This window comes from Physeter macrocephalus, chromosome 7 (genome assembly GCF_002837175.3).
Source record: "Physeter macrocephalus isolate SW-GA chromosome 7, ASM283717v5, whole genome shotgun sequence".
Lineage (NCBI taxonomy): Eukaryota > Metazoa > Chordata > Mammalia > Artiodactyla > Physeteridae > Physeter > Physeter macrocephalus.
In genome coordinates, this window is record NC_041220.1 from 21112669 (window position 1) to 21131618 (window position 18950).

Below are 18950 nucleotides of genomic sequence, written 5' to 3' on the forward strand. Positions count from 1 at the left end.
TATCTCCATGATTAACTGTGAGTTAAGTACATGGGGGTTAATGGTCCCTCTTCTCTCAACTTCTATGTATACCTGAGATTTTTCAGAATAATTTTTAAGTGTTCTACTTTTTAATCTCAGCTTCACCACTGATCAGCTCTGTGACCATGAACAAATTATTTAACTTCTCTGATCCCCAGAAGACTTTTCAGTAGGTTTTCACATTAGCCACCTGATAAGCTTTACCACAGGGATTAAAGGAAACAGCATTTTAAAAAAATAACTGACACTAAGCAGGTCACATCATAAAGACAAATTTAATTTTAATCCAAAGGGTCAAATTTAAAGAGAAGCAAAAAGAATGGTAAAGTGTTTCTAAAATAGAAACAGGTGGGTCTATGAAGACTGAAGATGGTTTGCCATCACCCGGCCATTTCATCCTATTATCCCTTTCTTAACAGTCTAGACCAGATTCCATCATAAATAGCAACAAGTAACATATAATGAATTCTCCAGAATGCCATATCCTGAGATCAATGCATAAAAAGGTTTCTTGCATGACAACACAAGGGTCAATGCATGTCAATCAACTAAGGGTGACCTATAGACAAACATCACATCTAGCTGCTACACTATTGCCCTGACTACAAGTAACATGGCTTTTTCTCACACTCACTACTTTCATTTATGAAAATCTCTGGATAGCACCTGGGGACAGCAGTTCAGGAGGAAATTAATATCTTGAATACATGCCAAATAATCAAAAGCAAACTATCACTTCTGGTTCCATCTCTTCACAGGACAGAAGTTCAAATAAGAACAGATGGTACCTTTATTATCTATAACATAATTACATAATCATTTAAAAATATACAATATTGGAGACAATTCCATCATTCCAGAAATAAATCCAATCATTCACAAAACCTCACAGTTGGAAACCTTATACAGAGGGAAAGTGCAAAACTTCACAATACACAGTTTAGCATAAGAGTGCCAGGGAAAGATTATTTTAGATAGTGGATATATAGTAAGCAATTTATGCATATTTCCATTTTTTAAAGAATATGTAGAAATAATGACACATCAAGTCTCACTTATGTCCATTCCAATTGAATTCTAATCAAATGTCACTAAATGGGACTCCAAGGGGCATGACTCTCTTCCATAAGAACAAATTCTAAAGCCCGGAATGTACTGCAAATATGCTGGCCTCCCTCTTTAGTTAAAGAAAGAATAGTAAAATGAGTTCAGAAGTCGTACTTTCTAGGGGAACTCTCGAAAGAAGCACTCTGTGTTAATCTTGTACTCTACAATTTCACTCTTAAGACACAAGTTAAAGCCACATTTAAAAAAAAAGTAACCAAGCATGTTTCTTACATATTTTTCATACTGTTCTTATATGGAATGAATGGAACGCTTAGTCACTGGTTATTTTACTTAGATATTCCTATATTCCTATCTGAATACAGACTTACCTGATATTTTTCTTATACTAAAAACATTCAAATTATCTATGCATGCAATAATAAACACTAAGCATAATCATACCATGGTATCAATTTCCTTAAAAGGTAAAGCTTATTTCAGGCAAGGTCTGGCTCAAGGATTAAAATAAACACACACAGCAGGAAAGTTGTAACGTATATTCTGTTTCTTCAAGCCATGAAATATATATTTATTTACACACATATACTTATAAATAAAAAACAAGAACTGTCAATGAAATACCCTAGTTGTACTGCACTCTAAGAATTAAGGTTATTCAAAGTTTTTCTTCTATGTGTTAATGAACACCTTTAAACAACCACCACCAAAAAAAAAAAAAATCATATTTGAAATCCAAGGTTCACAAAAATGTCACAGGGGGAAAAAAGGAGAGGAAAAGAAAATATGAACCGAAGATGATTCCAGCAGGGAAGAAACTTTCCCACATACAAAGGTATTAGCCATGAAGCAAGGGAAAGCCAGAGGCCTCAGTATGAAATTGGAGCTCCCTGAATTTACACTCAGGGCATCAAGGCAGGGTGCTCCATCTTTCGTTCCAGCTGAGCCTGTGACCTACAGCTATTTTACCTGCAAGACTTCTCACAGTCAGTCCAACCAGGTTCAGCTAGATCAGAAATGTGTTTAGCAATCATATGAACAAAGAAATAAATTTCTCTAATCACCTGCCTCAGAGAAGCATTAAAATTCTCAATCTGAATCATCACCCTTTTAACTAATTACAACACTGGTTTAAAAGTGCAACTAGGCTAGTCCTCAGCATTCGCCATAGTACAGAATGGTTACAAGTGGTAAACGAAAAATTCTGATCTCAGAACGATTCGCATTTGCATCTAACATGCTACGATGAAACCACATAACTCCCTCCTCAAAATGTTTCATGTGACGTCTCCTTGAAGTGGCTTTCACTTTAGCTATGTGTGGCTTCCTTTATTTGCTTTAGTGACAAAAATATGAAAATGAATATAAAGAAGCAAAGACTCTAAAACAAAGGCCAACAGTAGATACCATAGCCAGCACTAGATTTTTTTTCATGGTTTTAACCTAGAGGAAAAACTCAAAGTCCAATAAAAATACCTTCTTTATGTAACTCACAGCACTCTTTGTATGTTTTAGATTAGTTTGTCGTATAACACCACGATAAGGTCAGCAGTGCCAAGTAAAGCCCGGTTAACAGTCCCATTGTTTGTGAACCTCAGCTACATATTTCTAAAAAGGAAGCCGATATACTTGCCCCATTAGAAAGCTACATTTTTCTCCCACAGGAAAGGCTAATGATGGTCCACTAAAGTGATTTCCGGCAGTAACAATATTTTACATTAAAAAAAAAATCCCTAATAAACTCTATTTTCTATCAATTCATTGATACCAACTAATAAATCTGGCCTTGAGTACACTTGAGCTTAGTGTCATGGTGGTAAAAGGCCAGGATCTGGAGTCCAAATACCTGCTCCACCACTTATTCGCTGCATGACCTTGGAAGGGTACTGAATCTCCCCTAGCCTCAGTGTGATTAGAAGGATAGAGCTAGGTAATGCATGTGCAGGGCATACACATTAATGTTATTAACATTTTTAGAATAGAAAGCTCGTGTGTGTGTGTGTGTGTGTGTGTGTGTGTGTGTATTCACTTTATTATTTATTTATTTACTTGGAGCGAGATCCTATGGAGAAACAAAGTAGCTGACAGGTTAACAAAGTGTTCTCTTCAAATATAATCAGGTGAAATAACACATTACAAGACATATGCCATTAATAAACACACCAACTCTCTAACCATTATCGATGGAAAATTCATTCCTTCCTCTCCCTGAAATGACAAAAGATTAAAGTAAGTCTCAGGGCAGGCGAAGGCATTGGAAAATTTTTTAAAATTTATCATTCTAAAGTACAGCTATAGAAAAACATCAATTAGGTAAGGAAAAGGTCAAGGACAACGATTACTCAAGCACCTCCCCTTTTTTTTTTTTTTTTTTTATAGAAGCCACAAGTTTTTTATTAACACAGGTGGGATTTTTTCCCATGTTATATATGCAGAACCTAAAATAAAGATTTGTGAACTCACTCATCCAAACTGACTGGCTCCAAAAATTCATTTGGTTGCCAGGCTTAAATAAAGGCCTAGGCAAATCTACTAAGGACATAAATTGGGGCAAATAACTAGAAAGAAGAGGTAAAAGAATCCATATGTTTAAATAAAAGATCTAAAAAGCCTAGAAGCTTATATTATATTATTAGCACAAGCTAATGCTTGTGCTTAGAAGTGTGTAAAATAATTACAAAATCCAGAGTAAAGGAGACCAGGCTTATACGTTTACATGAAAATGCCTGGGGAGATGGATAAGGAAGTCAGGGATTCCGTAAGTCAAGCGTACTAGAAAAAGTAATCCAACCTGGGCTACATTAATTAAAAGTATGATATTGGAGGAGAAAAAAAGGAAGTACTGATATCACTACGTTTTAGTGATGATCAGGTATAGCTTTTCCAGTCAATTCGTTTGCTGGAAGGAAAAAAAAAAAAAGATTAATTATGTACCAGTCATCATGCTAAGCCTGGGGAGATGAAGTGAATAGAGGCTTGTCCTTGAAGATTTCACAGTTAAAGAGAAAGCTGTGCTGCAAATGTTTGTGATACCCTGGGTGTACCAAGTACAAGAGGAAGCACAGACAGCTATGCCTGAGGGGATCAGAAAAGTAAGTTTTACACAGAAAAAGGACACAATAATGAGCAAGAGTGTTCCATGCAGAGGTACAACAAACAGAAAACCATAGAAGGTATCACTGAGATTTTTAAGTTGTTCAGTTTAGTTCCATCAACTTTATACAGACCAAATAGCCCCATGCATGCAGAAGACACATGTGAATAAAAAATATTCTCCCTGCTCCCAAGAACTTATATTGTAATAAACTGAAGACACTTAAAGTAAGTTCAGCACAATGTGACATACGCTATATATATTGTAAATATTCTTGATATTCAGGCAATAAGGGTCAAACCCTATAATATAAAGAATTCCTAAAATTCAGTCAGAAAAAGATCACCAAAACTGGGATTAGCTGAATCACATGTTCATTTTTAAATGATCACTCTAATGATAATGAACGTTAGAGAGGGGACAAGTTTGAAAACAAAGAGACTAATGTTGGGAGGATACTGCTGCACTGGGTGAAGTATTTAAAAGATCTGAACTGAAGGACAGATTTAATTAACTGGACAGATGGTGGTCACATTGCGCCCAGGATCGAAAACACAGGAGAACAAATACCCCACTTTACTTTCACCATATCCATCCACAGCAACTGCTGCATATACGGTTTGAGAGAAAGATCCAGACAAAAGACTAGGTAGCAAATACAGATGTGTTCATCATCAGCCTATAAACAGGAGTAAATCCTATGAGTATAAGGAGGTGAAACTGCCTGGAAGAACTTGTAAAGGGATAAAAGAACATTTAGGATTCAATCAAGATGAGCTGACAAGTCAGAGAAAGAGGAAATCCATGAAAGACAATGAGGACAATGTTTCAGGAAGAAGAAAGAGGTGGCCCACCACGTCAAATATCACAGAGACCAGCAACTGGACAGTCAATGGTGACCTTTGCCATACTGTTCCAGAGGAATGGTAGAGGCCCCCAAACTACAATGGATTTGACAGTGGGTAGGAGGTGACAAAGTATATGCTTTAATGCAGGTTACTTCTAGAAGAAGAACGCTGCGCTTTCAAGGGAGCTGTCCAACAATAAAATAACAATACCTAACAGCTACCGAGGGCTCTTTTTTGAGCAGGCAGTAGGGAAGGCATTTCACATACAATTCCTCTCCTGGCTACCACCACCTCCAAAATCAGTATTACTGTTTCCACTTTTCAGTTAAGAAAAAAATGGGTTCGGGATGATTACATAACTGCCCCATGAACACACAGCTGGCACACGGAGAACGGAGGATTGAAATGCAGGTTCTGTCAAACCATAAACCAGTACTCTTTCCACACTCTCATGCTGCCTCCCCATCACTGGAAATTAGGGGGGGTAGGGAGTTATTAACCATTTTACAGGAAGGTCTTTTCTTTTTTTGGAAGATAGCTAACTAGTTGACTTTAAAAGTCACTTCCACCTTCAATAGCCCATGATTCTCTCACATACTTTGCTCACAGGTAGTCTGTAATAGCTACAGAATTTCAGATCTAAATGCTCATCACTCCTTTTGCAGCACTTTTTATGCCATCTTCACTTTAAAATAAGCCCACATCCTAACAATGTGCCTATATGCTACACACAGAGAAAATTAATATCGGTTCCATTTATTTTTGCCAAAAAAATGAAAGTATAGTCTCTGAAGACAGTCACTTCCGTTTCCGCACTCCACAGCATGCTGCATCTTCTGCTATTAGAGTAATTATAACTTATATTGTGATTTGCTTTCACACCCCACACTGGACAGTAACCTTCAGAGACTGTCTACTTTATTGTAAGCTCTGAGAACATAGCACAGAGCCAGGAAGCAGGGGGCACTAAAACTCTGATGCATGCATGCGTGGACAGAACGGAAGAATGGATGGAGAGATGGATGGTGTGGTAAGTGAAGGAAATAATATTTTTTAACAGCTATTTTATACTTGATAATGGATTATTTAATCTATTTACCAACTGGGGGATATTACAATGATATACTTGAAGGAAGCAGTATGGAAAATTGAGTGACAAGAGGCATGGGATATGGATTTAAAGAGAAATGAACGTTCACTCACAAAAAGGCTCCTAAAACACATGATTTTTCCTGGATTCAATACCACCCAAAGGCAAAAAAAAAAAAAAAAAACTAGTCAATTCACTAAATTATTTTTTAAAGATCAGTTACTTTCAAAACCTCTATCAAGAAGGCCAATCTTATCCTAAATAAGTAATTTATAATGGAATTTCAGGTGTGACCCCTAGGAGATGTTCGAGGAGAGAAAGCTTCATAAGGTACTTTGAAATCACCCCAAAAGTGCCGACCTATATGTTTCAAGACCTATTCAATCTACAGATCTGGCTAGCAAAGGTCTGTTCTCTGCTCTCAAGTCTCAGACTTTTTTTTCCTATCAAGATGCATATGACATGACATTCACTTGCACAGAACACTAGCATGAGTGAATCCAGGTTCTAATAAACTATCCTCAAAAATGCTCACGGAAATGAAGGCAAACACTGCCACAGCTTACAAGAATGTCTGATTTCCACTGTGATTAAAGGTATATCGGTAAGATGAAGAAGACTGCAAGCTATGCAAATACCCACCGTGACAGCTGCAGCTCACATCCCTTCCTCTCCCGCATGAGGAAACACATCAGGATGAAGTGAAAGTAACATTTTAAGGCTGAACTTGAATCCACCCTAGTTTATATATAGATATTTTAAAATAAGTCATTTGCAAACTTCTGTACGTCGTTATCAGTAGCTGTTAATACCTCACAGCTGACTGTAACACAGAAATGTGTTGTGACACCGCAGTTGGAAGCCACTGGCCTCTTTTAGGCCTCGGTGAAACTTAAACTAGTTATCAAATTACAATCGGACTCACTGGGTTAGCCAATTTCAATGGCCTTAGGAGCTGTTTATCAACAACTATGAAAGACAGAGTGTGCCAGAAGTTAGAGCAGGCAGAAGAGGCAGGTTTGGGCTCTGGTCAAGTGGGATGCTGAGGTGCCTTCATGGTGTGATTTGAAAAGTAAACAAGGAACTTGGCCTGTCCTCAATTACCCCACTAAACCACCGTGGTGTCAGGCTATCACGCTGTCTTTAGTACTCGCCTGTATCACAAATAAAAGCAAGCAAAATACAAACAATGCCTACAGAAGTCACTGGTAAAATGCATCTGCTAGCCAGGTTTTCTGGAAAGCTCCTAGTTACAGAGCAGATTAGGTATTCGATACTTAAAAGCTGCAGATGCAGAGGGACTGGGAGAAGATACAATTGAAGGAAAATTCAGTAGGAAAGGCATGAGAAGAGCGAGCATCCTGACGCTGGGGGTCCTCGCCCAGACAAGGGACATCACGGGATGGATGCTAGACTGGGCCCCCCAAGTGAAGGACTTGAGTTCCAGGAAGTTTAAAGGTTAGCACAAGGGCGCAGAAGGGCAAGAACAGTGAAGCAACCAAGCCCATGGTGCTGGAGGTACCACAGAAGGAAGTAAGCCAAGATGAACCTTTGCCCACTTCCCCAGTTTCAAGAGACCCTGACAACCTGATGTGGTTTTACAACAAGGCTACTGGGATGGGGAAAAGCCCAGAAACCATGACATGTCGGAAAAAGCTAGAAGAGGTAAGAACAGGAAAGCTGTTTTTAGTATCAAATAAGCTCTCTTGTAAAAGACAGAAAAGGTTCATTTCATCGAACTCTGTAGAGCAATGCAAGGAACAACAAACATGTATGTCAGAGCATCTGACTGAGGTCAAACATGAGGAAACATCCTGACGGGCAGAAATGGCCAGGATAGAGCAGGAGATCTTAAGAAGTCGGGAGCTCCTTCTCACTAGATATGTTCACAAGGCAGTGGAAAACTATCCCTCAGCGAGTCTGGACAGGGGTTCCACACTGGGGATAGCCTGAGCTAGATTTCTGGGGCACTGTCCCATTCTAGGAGTCTGATTTGTTCACTGTGGTTAGGGTCAGACTTGAGCAAGTGTAAGAGATAAAAGGTTTCCCACATAAACTCCGAACCCTCTCCCCAGTTCACAATCAGAGGACTAGCTCCAGGCCGGACAGGAGTTAGATTTGCAAGGTTTCTTCTAGCTTCAAACTTTCATAATTTTAGTCTTAGATCTCATTTACACCCAAATAAATGAGGATCATGTATTCTCTCTATTCAGAAGATCCCCACAATGCGTTCCAGGGTTAAATGTCCTTGACTGGTTATAAAAATAAAAAATAAAAAAAAAATCACCTAAATCCCTAATGCTTCAGAACAGTGTTTTCTCTTATCCACTTTATAGTGGTGATGGGTAACATCTGAGTGTGATCTGCTGTAGAAAGAGACTTTTTTTAATATGTTAAATCTACAGTTAAATCACCACTCAATCTTTTCTTTTTAAGACTGAAGAACCTCTCAGTTCCTGTCACAATTTAAAATCCTTTAGTCACTCGGAGGGGACCTCTTTTTTTCCCCCCCAACATATTCCAAATTTTCTACATCTGTTTCTAGAAGTGCATGTGCAGTGAGACAGAGCTCTCATGTAGAATTCTGACGAGAGGTGAGCACAAGAGCGATTCCCCCCCGGCTGCTAAACGCAGATCGGCGAAAGTTGACAATGATGAGATTTTTATGTAGGAATATAGTTTCCCTAGTCTTCAGCTCCTTGAAGGAAAAGTATTTCTGTGCTAGGGAGACATTAAATCCTGGCTCATAAACCAGAACTGGGAAAGCCCCGGCTGGCCTGCTTTAACGGGGAGCCATATGACCAAGTCTGGGCTCGTGCAGACCCATCTGTGGTCCTCTGTGACAGCCAGCAGAGCAGGCAGCTCACCACGCTGCCTCCCTGTTGATGTGGATCCCAGGGCCGTGCTTTCCTCAAAGCATTCACCATGCAGATATGCCATCAGGAGAGCTGACTCACCAGCAGCCTGTACTCCCGGCCTGAAGACTTTTTAGTATTATTACACAGACATCTCCTATTTCGGCCTGCGGTACGTTTTACATCTCTGTTTTGATTCCTACATGTATTAACCTTTATTCATTTGGATTTGTGCGTTTCTCGAGGTAAGCAGTATGATTGTGAACTCTGGGCCTCCCAGATGCCTGTCACAATAGCTCACCCCACAGCCTGGGATCATCTCCAATCTTCCTGAGGAAAAAAAACATCGCCTAACTTTGAGTAAATCGACCTATACGCCCTTTGACACTGACTCACTGAAAACGAAGCACTCCCTGGGTAAGCCACTATTGCCAATTATGCTGCAGGCTGGCTATCAGGCAAAAAACATACAAGCCCAATTATAAAACAGAGTTTTTCAAAACTCATGTGAAAAGCACCTTCTACAGGATGGGCGCTTACAAATCAAGAAACTCCTCACGTTTGTGAGCCACCCGTGATTTAAGATCCACGAAATTTCAAAACAGACAAGAACCCTATAATTTAAAATTTTAAATCACTCTTATCCTTTATCTATTATTTCATTTATTTAACAATCATGTATCAAATGCCTGTTCTAGGGTAGGCCCTGTGCTAGGGCTAAAGATACAAAGATAAGTGGAACCAACCCCCAGTCTTCTGGGCTCTCCACTTCTGGGGAGGAGAGGCAGTCAGGTAAACAAATCATCACAGCAACATGCTCTATTCAAGGTGTCCGCTGTGAGACCGAAGAGACTGAGTCCCTTCACTCCAATGAGTGAAGGTATCAGGAGATGTGGGTCCCAGAGGAGGTGACATTTGAACTAAAGCTGTAATAATGAGAATTAAATGATGAGAACTGTTATCATGCCAATAATCAGACCCACAAAGAGAGAGTATGCATGTACTTTAATTTATTAACATTAAATATACACAGCAGACCAACAATGCCAGGTTTAATAATAAAAAGAAATGTAATTCCTTTGTAAAAAGCAAAAAAATTATTATAACACAAACTTGAAGCCCTGACTCAGGTTCTGTCATTTTAAGAGAATATATTGCGCTTTTAATTTAATTTGATAAAATGGCATAGCTCACAAGATGTTTAAAACCAAATGTCAATGGATGGCTTAAAGCCCATTTAGAATATAAGGAGTCAGCAGAGGTGGTGCCACCTTTTTTAACGTCTCACGGCCCCTGTATCTTCCCACTAGATAGCATCCGGTGACACTGGGTGGGCAGAGAAGGGCAGGAGCTTATGCTGGAGAAGGCTGCATTTCTGGATTACAACAGCTTTACAGAAAATGATGAATTGAGATGTAAACAAAGAAAGAGAATTTTGCTTTGTTTTGGTTTCGATTTTTCCTGTTTTGTTTTTTTGTCATGAGATTTGCCAGGTCATTGTTCTCTTCAAGTACAAGTCTGGACAATAATTAAAACATATAAATCACCCAATAAATCAAACACTGAATGATTAACATATCTTTTCTCACTCGTCAAAAATTGATCGGCCTAAGGAGAAATACAACAGAAACTGAAAGAAAGCTTTCAGGTTCAAGTTAACATGCTAAGGTGAAAAGGATTTAGCCTTTTAAACTCAGCTGGCATAAAGCCAGTCCAAATGACCAAACAACAAAACTGCCCTCAATCGAACTATGTCACCTTCGTAATGCCTCCTTCTCATACTCCATTCCCTGATGTCACTGGAGAAGGCAGCATTCCAATTAACCAAGCAGTCACCATATAGAGCCATCTACAGAGAATCAAAATTTATATAACACACTCAAAATAAACATATAATGTGTCTCCATTTATGGCTTCAGGAGACACGTGATAATTTTGCATTGCCCAAATCATTCAACAAGAATTTATTCAGGGCTTCCCTGGTGGCGCAGTGGTTGAGAGTCCGCCTGCCGATGCAGGGGACACAGGTTCGTGCCCCGGTCCGGGGGATCCCACATGCCGCGGAGCGGCTACGCCCGTGAGCCATGGCCTAGCTGAGCCTGCGCATCCGGAGCCTGTGCTCCGCAACGGGAGAGGCCACAGCAGTGAGAGGCCCGCGTACCGCAAAAAAAAAAAAAAAGAATTTATTCACTGCCCAAAGTGCAAGGCATTGAGCTAGGTACTATTAGCTAGGTACTGTATTTCCCAAACTAAAGGTGTGAATACACATCTTAACAAATCATTTTATGTAACATCCAAGTAAATGCAGCAACCTTGGGAGATACAGTTTAGACACTGACATACTAAAATTTCCAAAACATTCCAATACTACATAGAGACAACTGAACATTTTAAGTCAGAAGTAGCTGCTCCTCCCAAAAAGAAAAACCGGAGCGATACAGTCACTGTAGAAAGAGACTCTTTAACTCTTAGAATCCTGGAGCTGATGGGAAATTTTTTTTAAATTTAGATCCATATGAATAAAATATTCTCTCTGAACATCAACCATCATTCTTCGGGTTTCACAACTATAGAAAGTATCTGAAATCAACAAACATTGAAAGGTGGTATGTCATAATCTCAAGGCAGCTGTTAACGTAAATCTTTGGTAATTTACTTGTTTGTTTTGCTCTTTTGCAGAGACATGCAGAATTTCCAGCTGTAAGGGATGGAAGTTCAAAGAAAGTCAGAGAGACCACCTTTTAAAATAGAATTGAATATATTTTGCTGTGAGGCAAAAGCACAGACTAGGGAAATAAAAAGAAAAACACCAAGTTCTGTTCCTCTCTATCATGGTCTCAAAAGGAATCCATCCAGTTCCAAAAACATAGCATTTTAATAACTGATAACTGCTTCCTCAGAGTTTGTATTTTTTTTTAAATACCTGCATGTGCACTTGTGAAATGGATTTGAGATTCCAGCAATAGGTCTAAGTCCTCAAGTTGATAGTCCACCTGCTTTAAGCCATTATTCAGAACCCCTAACCGTGGAAGAATATGAAATTTTTAATTTGATTTCTTATATGAAATATAATGGATGACTTATCAATGAATACAGACTGTATGAATACAGGAGAAGGAAATATAAAATAAAATGGGTTAAAAATGCCAAAATGCAAAGAATATTAAAGACAGTTTACAAACTGAAACCCTGTTTCAGTCTACATCATTCCTACCTGATGACTGTATTTTAAAAAAGGAGTAGATCGCCTAAGAAACACTGGCTCCTATTTTCTAGAGCTTTCCCTAGAAGTTAACAAAATCCTCAAACCTACTAGTAACAATATGGGCCATTATCTGTAGTTCAGACAAACAGTCTTACAATAACACCTTTCAAAATAAAAGTAAATTAAAAACTGCTTACCAGGAGAGTATGCTATTTCTGCGTATATACTGACATGAATAGAAAACACTGTTTAACAGTTTTCCTTTAGTAAACTTCATGCCAAGATCAAACCAGATTACAACATTTATCATCAGAATTTAAATTTCTGCTAAATATAAAGATATAAAAGCTTCTCCTAATAAAACTATTTTATAGGGCTTCCCTGGTGGCGCAGTGGTTGAGAGTCTGCCTGCCGATGCAGGGGGATGTGGGTTCGTGCCCCGGTCTGGGAAGATCCCACGTGCCGCAGAGTGGCTGGGCCCGTGAGCCATGGCCGCTGAGCCTGTGCGTCTGGAGCCTGTGCTCCACAACGGGAGAGGCCACAACAGTGAGAGGCCCGCGTACGGCAAAAAAAAAACTATTTTATATAGCCAGTAATTCAATAAAGAAAACTTCAAAACAAAATGTGATATCCTAAATATTACTAAAAGAAGTGACAGTTTCAAACAGATGCTCAATAGAGAAGAGCATCTTTGCCAAAAGAAAGAATTTGCTTACACTCACCTCCATTCTAGTCCCACCTGTGACCAACCATTCTATCTATTCTGGCTCCATTTCTTCAACCATAAAATAAATGTTACATGAGCTACCACTGCAGACCCAAGGCATTCATGAATTTCAACATTAATAGTTCTGACTATTCTTGAGTGACCCTGAAAATACATTAACACACTGTCATTTGTAATTCTGTGTCAGCAGTGACTGAATTGCCATTTCCAGGTGAGTGGACCAAGGGTAACCTTCCAGGCTCTCAACTCCCATTTGATGATCTTCTGGTTCTCACAAGTGAGTGGTGAGTACAACTGCTGCCCATTTACATATAGGAAAAGTAGCCTGTTATGTTATTAACACGTAACAGTGGAATTATAGGAAGCTGGAACTCAAAATCTCACTATATTCCTCTTGAACATCAGGAGAATGCTACACTAGAAAGCTGCTGAAAAAATTAACAAAATGATTTTTTAGTTTTTATCAAAGTTCCATATCATTTAACTGGATTTGCTAAAAGGAGACTATGTCTAGAAAAATGCTGCTTTCCAATGAGGTCACTCTAAATGGATTCTTTATTTGGTTTCATAATTAGTTTCAACTTTACACATGGCTGACACAAAAAAGATAAGGAAAAGGAGAAGAGACCAAGTATAAAAGCTATAAACGCACACTAGTCAGTCATATTTCATATCTCTAAAATTACAAATAAAAGCACATCATAAAGAAACATATCTTAAAAGGCATATTTTTAAACTAATCTAAACAAATGTCAGAGTACACCTCTAACTAGAGTCTAAGGTGTTACTTTTTTCACATTTTAACTGGATGTCTTAGATTGTTCTTTAAAGCAGAGGTTCTTCCCACAGTTCCCAAAAAACGATTATTTTTTTAAATGTTAATTCTTCTAACTGATGGCACTGGAATTTCCCTGAATCCCAGTTGCAACTGTTGCCTTAAGCCTTAAGTTTACAGAATGTTTTGAAAACAATGCACTTGTGTTATAGTTACTTTATAGTAGAAATCCTGAAAGGATTAAGGAATAGATCAATCTAATTTGTAATTAACAGCATTAATTTGCATGCTGTTCACTAAGTCCTGAAAAGAATTTGTTCTCTTTTGAAGGATATTCACCATGCCCAAATCGTGTTGCTTACAGTATTAATTAGATTAGCAGTCCCCTTTCTTCACAACCAGTGCTGATGTAAACTTCAGCCACCAAACAATGACATTTAGTCAGTTTCAATTAATGACACTGAATTAATGCGGTTTTACTATACTCAAATGGAAAACCAGATACATGGAAAAACTCAACTGATGGTAACAAACATCAGTAAAATAAATTCACAATGAGCTCTTCTTGACACACTGCAAAGAAATGGCATTATTTAATATTCCATTTCAAGATCCAAACATGACAGTTATGTACCATATTTTTGTTTTCTTTAATTAAGTAGTATTACCAGCCTCATTCAGCTAGAAACACTAGTGGCTTGAATCCCTATTTACTTAACATTTTACTTAGCTACAATCGTCTTGCTTATAAGATCCTAGATAGCTTTCCAGAATTTTTCTATGTGTACTTTGTCTACACAAATACTATATAAGCTGACAATACACAGAAGGACAGCTCCTTTTTTTGCATTCCCAAGAGTTAAAAGCAATCTGACATAAAGCACAAGAGTCCCCTAACTAGAGCTTTTGAGAAATTCCCCAAAACACTTCCCAGGAATTGAGCCCTCAACAACCTACCATGGTATCTGGAATTTCTACCATTAAAGTCAGTTTGGGTTAAGGTAAAAGGTCCATTACAAAATACCTGGAGATGGGAAGAGAGGAAAGGGCAAGAGATATAACAAAGCAGCAGACTTGTCACATACAGTTCGATTTCCTTCAAGTGTTTAACGGTCATATAAGCAAAGTTCTACAGCCCAGCCCGTAGGGAATGTTAGGGCCACATGAAGAAGAGTTAAAGACAGGAACAGGCAGGGAGACATGAAGGGAAGCCAGAGTTTGGAACAAGGCCCATGGAGCACCACTGAAGAGAAAAAACCGGACTATGGGTTGTATTAAGGGAGGAGAGGGGGAAATAGTTATTCTTCTATTTAATGCCTTCTGTCTTTTGCCTTATAATTATACAGTGTTTCTTTTTAAAAATATAAAACAGTAAATGGATCAAACTATTCTGCTTTCCAACAAATGGCACTACCAAGATGTTTTCTCTGAATTGTTTTACTTTCCATTGTTTTTATGCAAGAACAGACAAAATGAAACAGCCCAAGTTTTGCTAGATGAAGTAACTTTCTTTCTGACGTTATCTAAACGAACGCTTTTCCTCTCTAATGCTGCCATGCCCTTCCATTTTTAAAAACTGACCAGGGTCTGTGAACACACTCAAGAAGATGCTGAAAATCTGAAAAACTACAGTCAGTCGAGACTAAAACTCAACCTACCTACCTTTCTAAAGTTGCATTCTGGAAATACAAATCAAGAAAGCCGTCACATCATCGCATTACTACAAACAAAACCACAAGCACAGCTTTATTTGTAAACAGCAGTTTGTTATACAACAAAAGCCAGATCACACTAATGAAGATAACCGTAAACAAACGCCGTGGCCTGCCGCAGTAATAATGATCTGAATTCTTCTTACTTCTACTTGTGAGTCAATGTTATCTGTACTTGATAAAGTGAAAGAATACTTAAGGAGCACAAAAATTTCATTTGCCTACTTTAAAAACATGAGTCAATCTCAGACCACTGAGATAAAAGTTCTAACAAAATTTAGAGTAAAGTCATGGCTTCATGAACTGTGTCTTATTGAATTTTTGTAAATGTGAAAAATCGTTTGGTAACCTGTATTCCATTCTGCAAACATGTACTTCCTACTCATTAAGCATATACATATGTTTTCACGTGGAAATGCTATGTCATAGAAGACTGATAAAATAGATTACCATCTCAAATGATGGTAAAAATCATACGTATGACAAAATGTCAAATCCAACTTTCAATAATGCCTCTTAAGCCAACCATAAAAAGTCTATAAGAAAGCATAAGAAAAATAGCAGTAGTATATCCACCTTAACATCAGGATTCGTCATAAAACCTTTTCTATAAACAAAATTTCAGATTTAAAATTTCACATCAAGATCCCTATCAAAATATATGCAAAATTAACTTTTCCTATTTTGAATCTATTACATCCAACTGCATTTCAGTTCTGCAAAAATAGGTAAACCAAATTTTTTTGAATTATGGTGGTCATGTGTATGTATAATGAAAAGCCGTTTACAATAGTATGTATATAATACAGTACTGTAAAAAGGCAAGACAAAATAGCCATGGAATGGTTCAATGGGCTCTTTCACATCAACTGGTAAAGACATCAAGCCAGAATGTATGAACAATTATTTTCACATTCTTCACTTGATGATAACTTTACATTTACATTAAGAAGCCACACTTTGCGATTTAAAACAGAGAACTGATCTTATATGTACACATATGAGTGTTTTCTAATTGCTGACACATTTACTGCTACCATTTTAATTGTAAGCGCTTTACATCAAGTGTTTTGAAAAAAGGTAATCTCAACATACAGATTGGCGTTACACCTAAACTTCACACCTTAGGGAGATATTTGTTATTCTCTGGTATTTCAGCAAAAGGTCTTAATTTTTGAAAATGTCAACAGAGGCCCTTAACACAAAACATAGTTCTTTTGAATGAATGTGAATTGACTGTTTACATGAGAATCCATGCCTGCAGAAAGAAGAGCTGTGCATCAGTAGACCTATTTCAAGTCATTTTTGTAGCGATATTACCTCCGTATTTTGATGGGTCTGTGAATACTGCACTGAAGCAGGAATGATTCTAATAGAACCAAAACAAGAGAAGAGAGAAGACACACATACACACACTCACACGCACATTACTTTTAAAAAACAACTGAGCAAACCCGAGTGAAGCAATGAATAGTTCCGAAGCCCCATAAGGACTTATGCATCATGCATGGTCTTTAGACTGCTGGGTTACTTCACCTAAGTGCTCACGGTGCCTAATGACTTCATTGCCTCGCACTCTACCTGCATGCTCAGGCCACATTAGATACTATCTCTGTTCTGCACACAACACACAGGCATATACACACACACACTTTCTCTCTACACCGTCCAGCGCCGTTTCCAATTTCAGAGGCCCGCTCTGCGCGGAGCCCGTGCCCATTCCTACTGTGCTCCGCGTCCTGACTCCAGGAACGTAGGGCTACTACATTAAGTAGAGATACTACTTAATCCTGGTGTATCTGCTCTGTGGCCTCATCCTTCCAGGATTCACAGGATGGTTCCTCCCCCACTCCACCACGGAATACAACGGAGACGGCGGATTCCCCGGTGCGAAAGAGGAGACCGCTACCTGTCCCCTTCCTCACCCCACGCATCCCGGCTTCTCTTCTCCAGAAACCCCAGGGCCCTCGTCGCCGGGAGTCTGTGATCCCGGGGGGGGGGGGGGGGCGGGAGAAAACCCAATGACAGGAATCAAATAGCCCGTTAACAAGCGGGTGCCAGGGGCACGGAAGAAGTGAGCGGGGTGAGGTTACCACCGGGGAGGTGTGCTCCAGCAGGGCACCCTTCAAGAGCAATGACAGCTCGGCGGGGGCAGGCTGGGGGCGGCGAAGGAGGCTGGGAGGACCGCTTTCCGTGTCTCTCTCAGGGCCTGCGGGGGAATCCCGGGGCGGCAGCGGCGGGGCTCTCGGGTCGTTCCCCGCCTCCCACGCCCCCTGCGCGTCCCCTCCGCCACCCCGCCCCTGCGGCCGCCCCCGCCCCGCGCGGAAGGAAGCGCCGGGCTCCCCCCACGCTCTCCCGCTCTCTCGCGAGTCCTGTGCGGGCCCTTTCAGGGGCAAGGGAAGAGGGAGGGGGCACGGAGGGAACTGCTGCAATGGAGCGCCGAGAGAACCCTGCCCGAGCGAGGCAGGCGGTGGAAAGCCACGGCCACATAAAAATGCCATGTGAATTTTTGAAAAGCCATAAATCACCCCTCCCTCTGCAAAAGAAAACCATAAACCCGATCCCATGCAAGACTGCGAGCAGCCACCCACTTCCTATTTCTGTCACAGCAGCTACACCCTGCCAGCAACCACCCCCCGGGCGCCCCCTCCCGCTACCGCCACCGCCAACCCCGCCACCGCCTCCCCTCGGCTCAGCCATTTGCCAACTGACGCCCCCGTTACATAAAAATGCCCCAAGTGGGGCCGGGTGGGAAGCGTGGGGGAAGGGCGCGCGAGGGAGGGGGGTTCGAGGGTTGCACAATATCCTAGAAGGTCCGTGGCTGGAGCCGAGAGAGAACCCGGGGCGGGGGGAGGGGAGGTGAGCCGCCCGTCGCCTGCGGCACACGGTGCACCCGGGCGACCGCGGCGCGCCGCTTACCTTTCACCACCCTGTCGGTCGTCGACAACTTGGGATCAATTGCCTTGGGCTCGGACATCTCCGGCCGCCGGGGGACAGCGACGCGCTGCTCGTCCGTCCTACTGCACACCCCGACCGGACCGGCGGGCCAGACACTCAACGCCGCCGCCGCGCTGCAAACCGCTTGGCTGGAGGTCTGGGCTCTGAGCTGGCTTGAAAGTTACTGCCTTCTCCGCGCGTCCCTCCTCCTCCTTCGCCGCCGCCGCCTTCACTCCTCCTCCGCCGCCGCCGCCAGCCCCGCCGACTCTGCTCCGGGCTGCGCGTGTGTGGTGGTTATTTATTTATTTTCTAAGCACGCCTCTCGGTTCTTCTTTTATTCTTGGGGGAAGGGGGATGGGGAGGGGAAGCGCACACACAAGCACCCACCCCGGCACGGAGATCGGGCACCGCGGAATGGAGCCCCACGCGCGCACACTGCCGGTATTAAGACCGATCACATGGGGAGGGCCGGGGGCGAGGGAGGAGAGGCAGGGCCGCCGATGTCAGTGCCACCAGCCGCGCCTCGGCGTCCCCGGCGGCGGAGAGGCGGCCGCCGCTGCTGCTGCTGCTGCTGCTGCTGCCGCCGCTGCCGCTGCCGCTGCCGCCCCTGCCGCTGCCGCC

At 41.1% G+C, this 18950-nt stretch overlaps 1 protein-coding gene across 2 annotated transcripts in view; it reads right to left on the bottom strand.

Moving 5' to 3' along the window:
* Positions 1-18884, bottom strand: part of PPP3CA (protein phosphatase 3 catalytic subunit alpha) — a 306748-nt gene extending 287864 nt beyond the window's left edge. Inside the window, exon 1 of one of the 2 annotated variants that reach the window (XM_007106627.3) lies at positions 18312-18884. In XM_007106627.3, coding sequence (XP_007106689.1) covers positions 18312-18369 — 58 coding nt within the window. In that variant the 5' untranslated portion in view covers positions 18370-18884. The remainder of the gene's footprint in view (positions 1-18311) is intronic. The other variant, XM_007106628.4, reaches the window with a different exon arrangement.
* Positions 18885-18950: the final 66 nt, after the last annotated feature.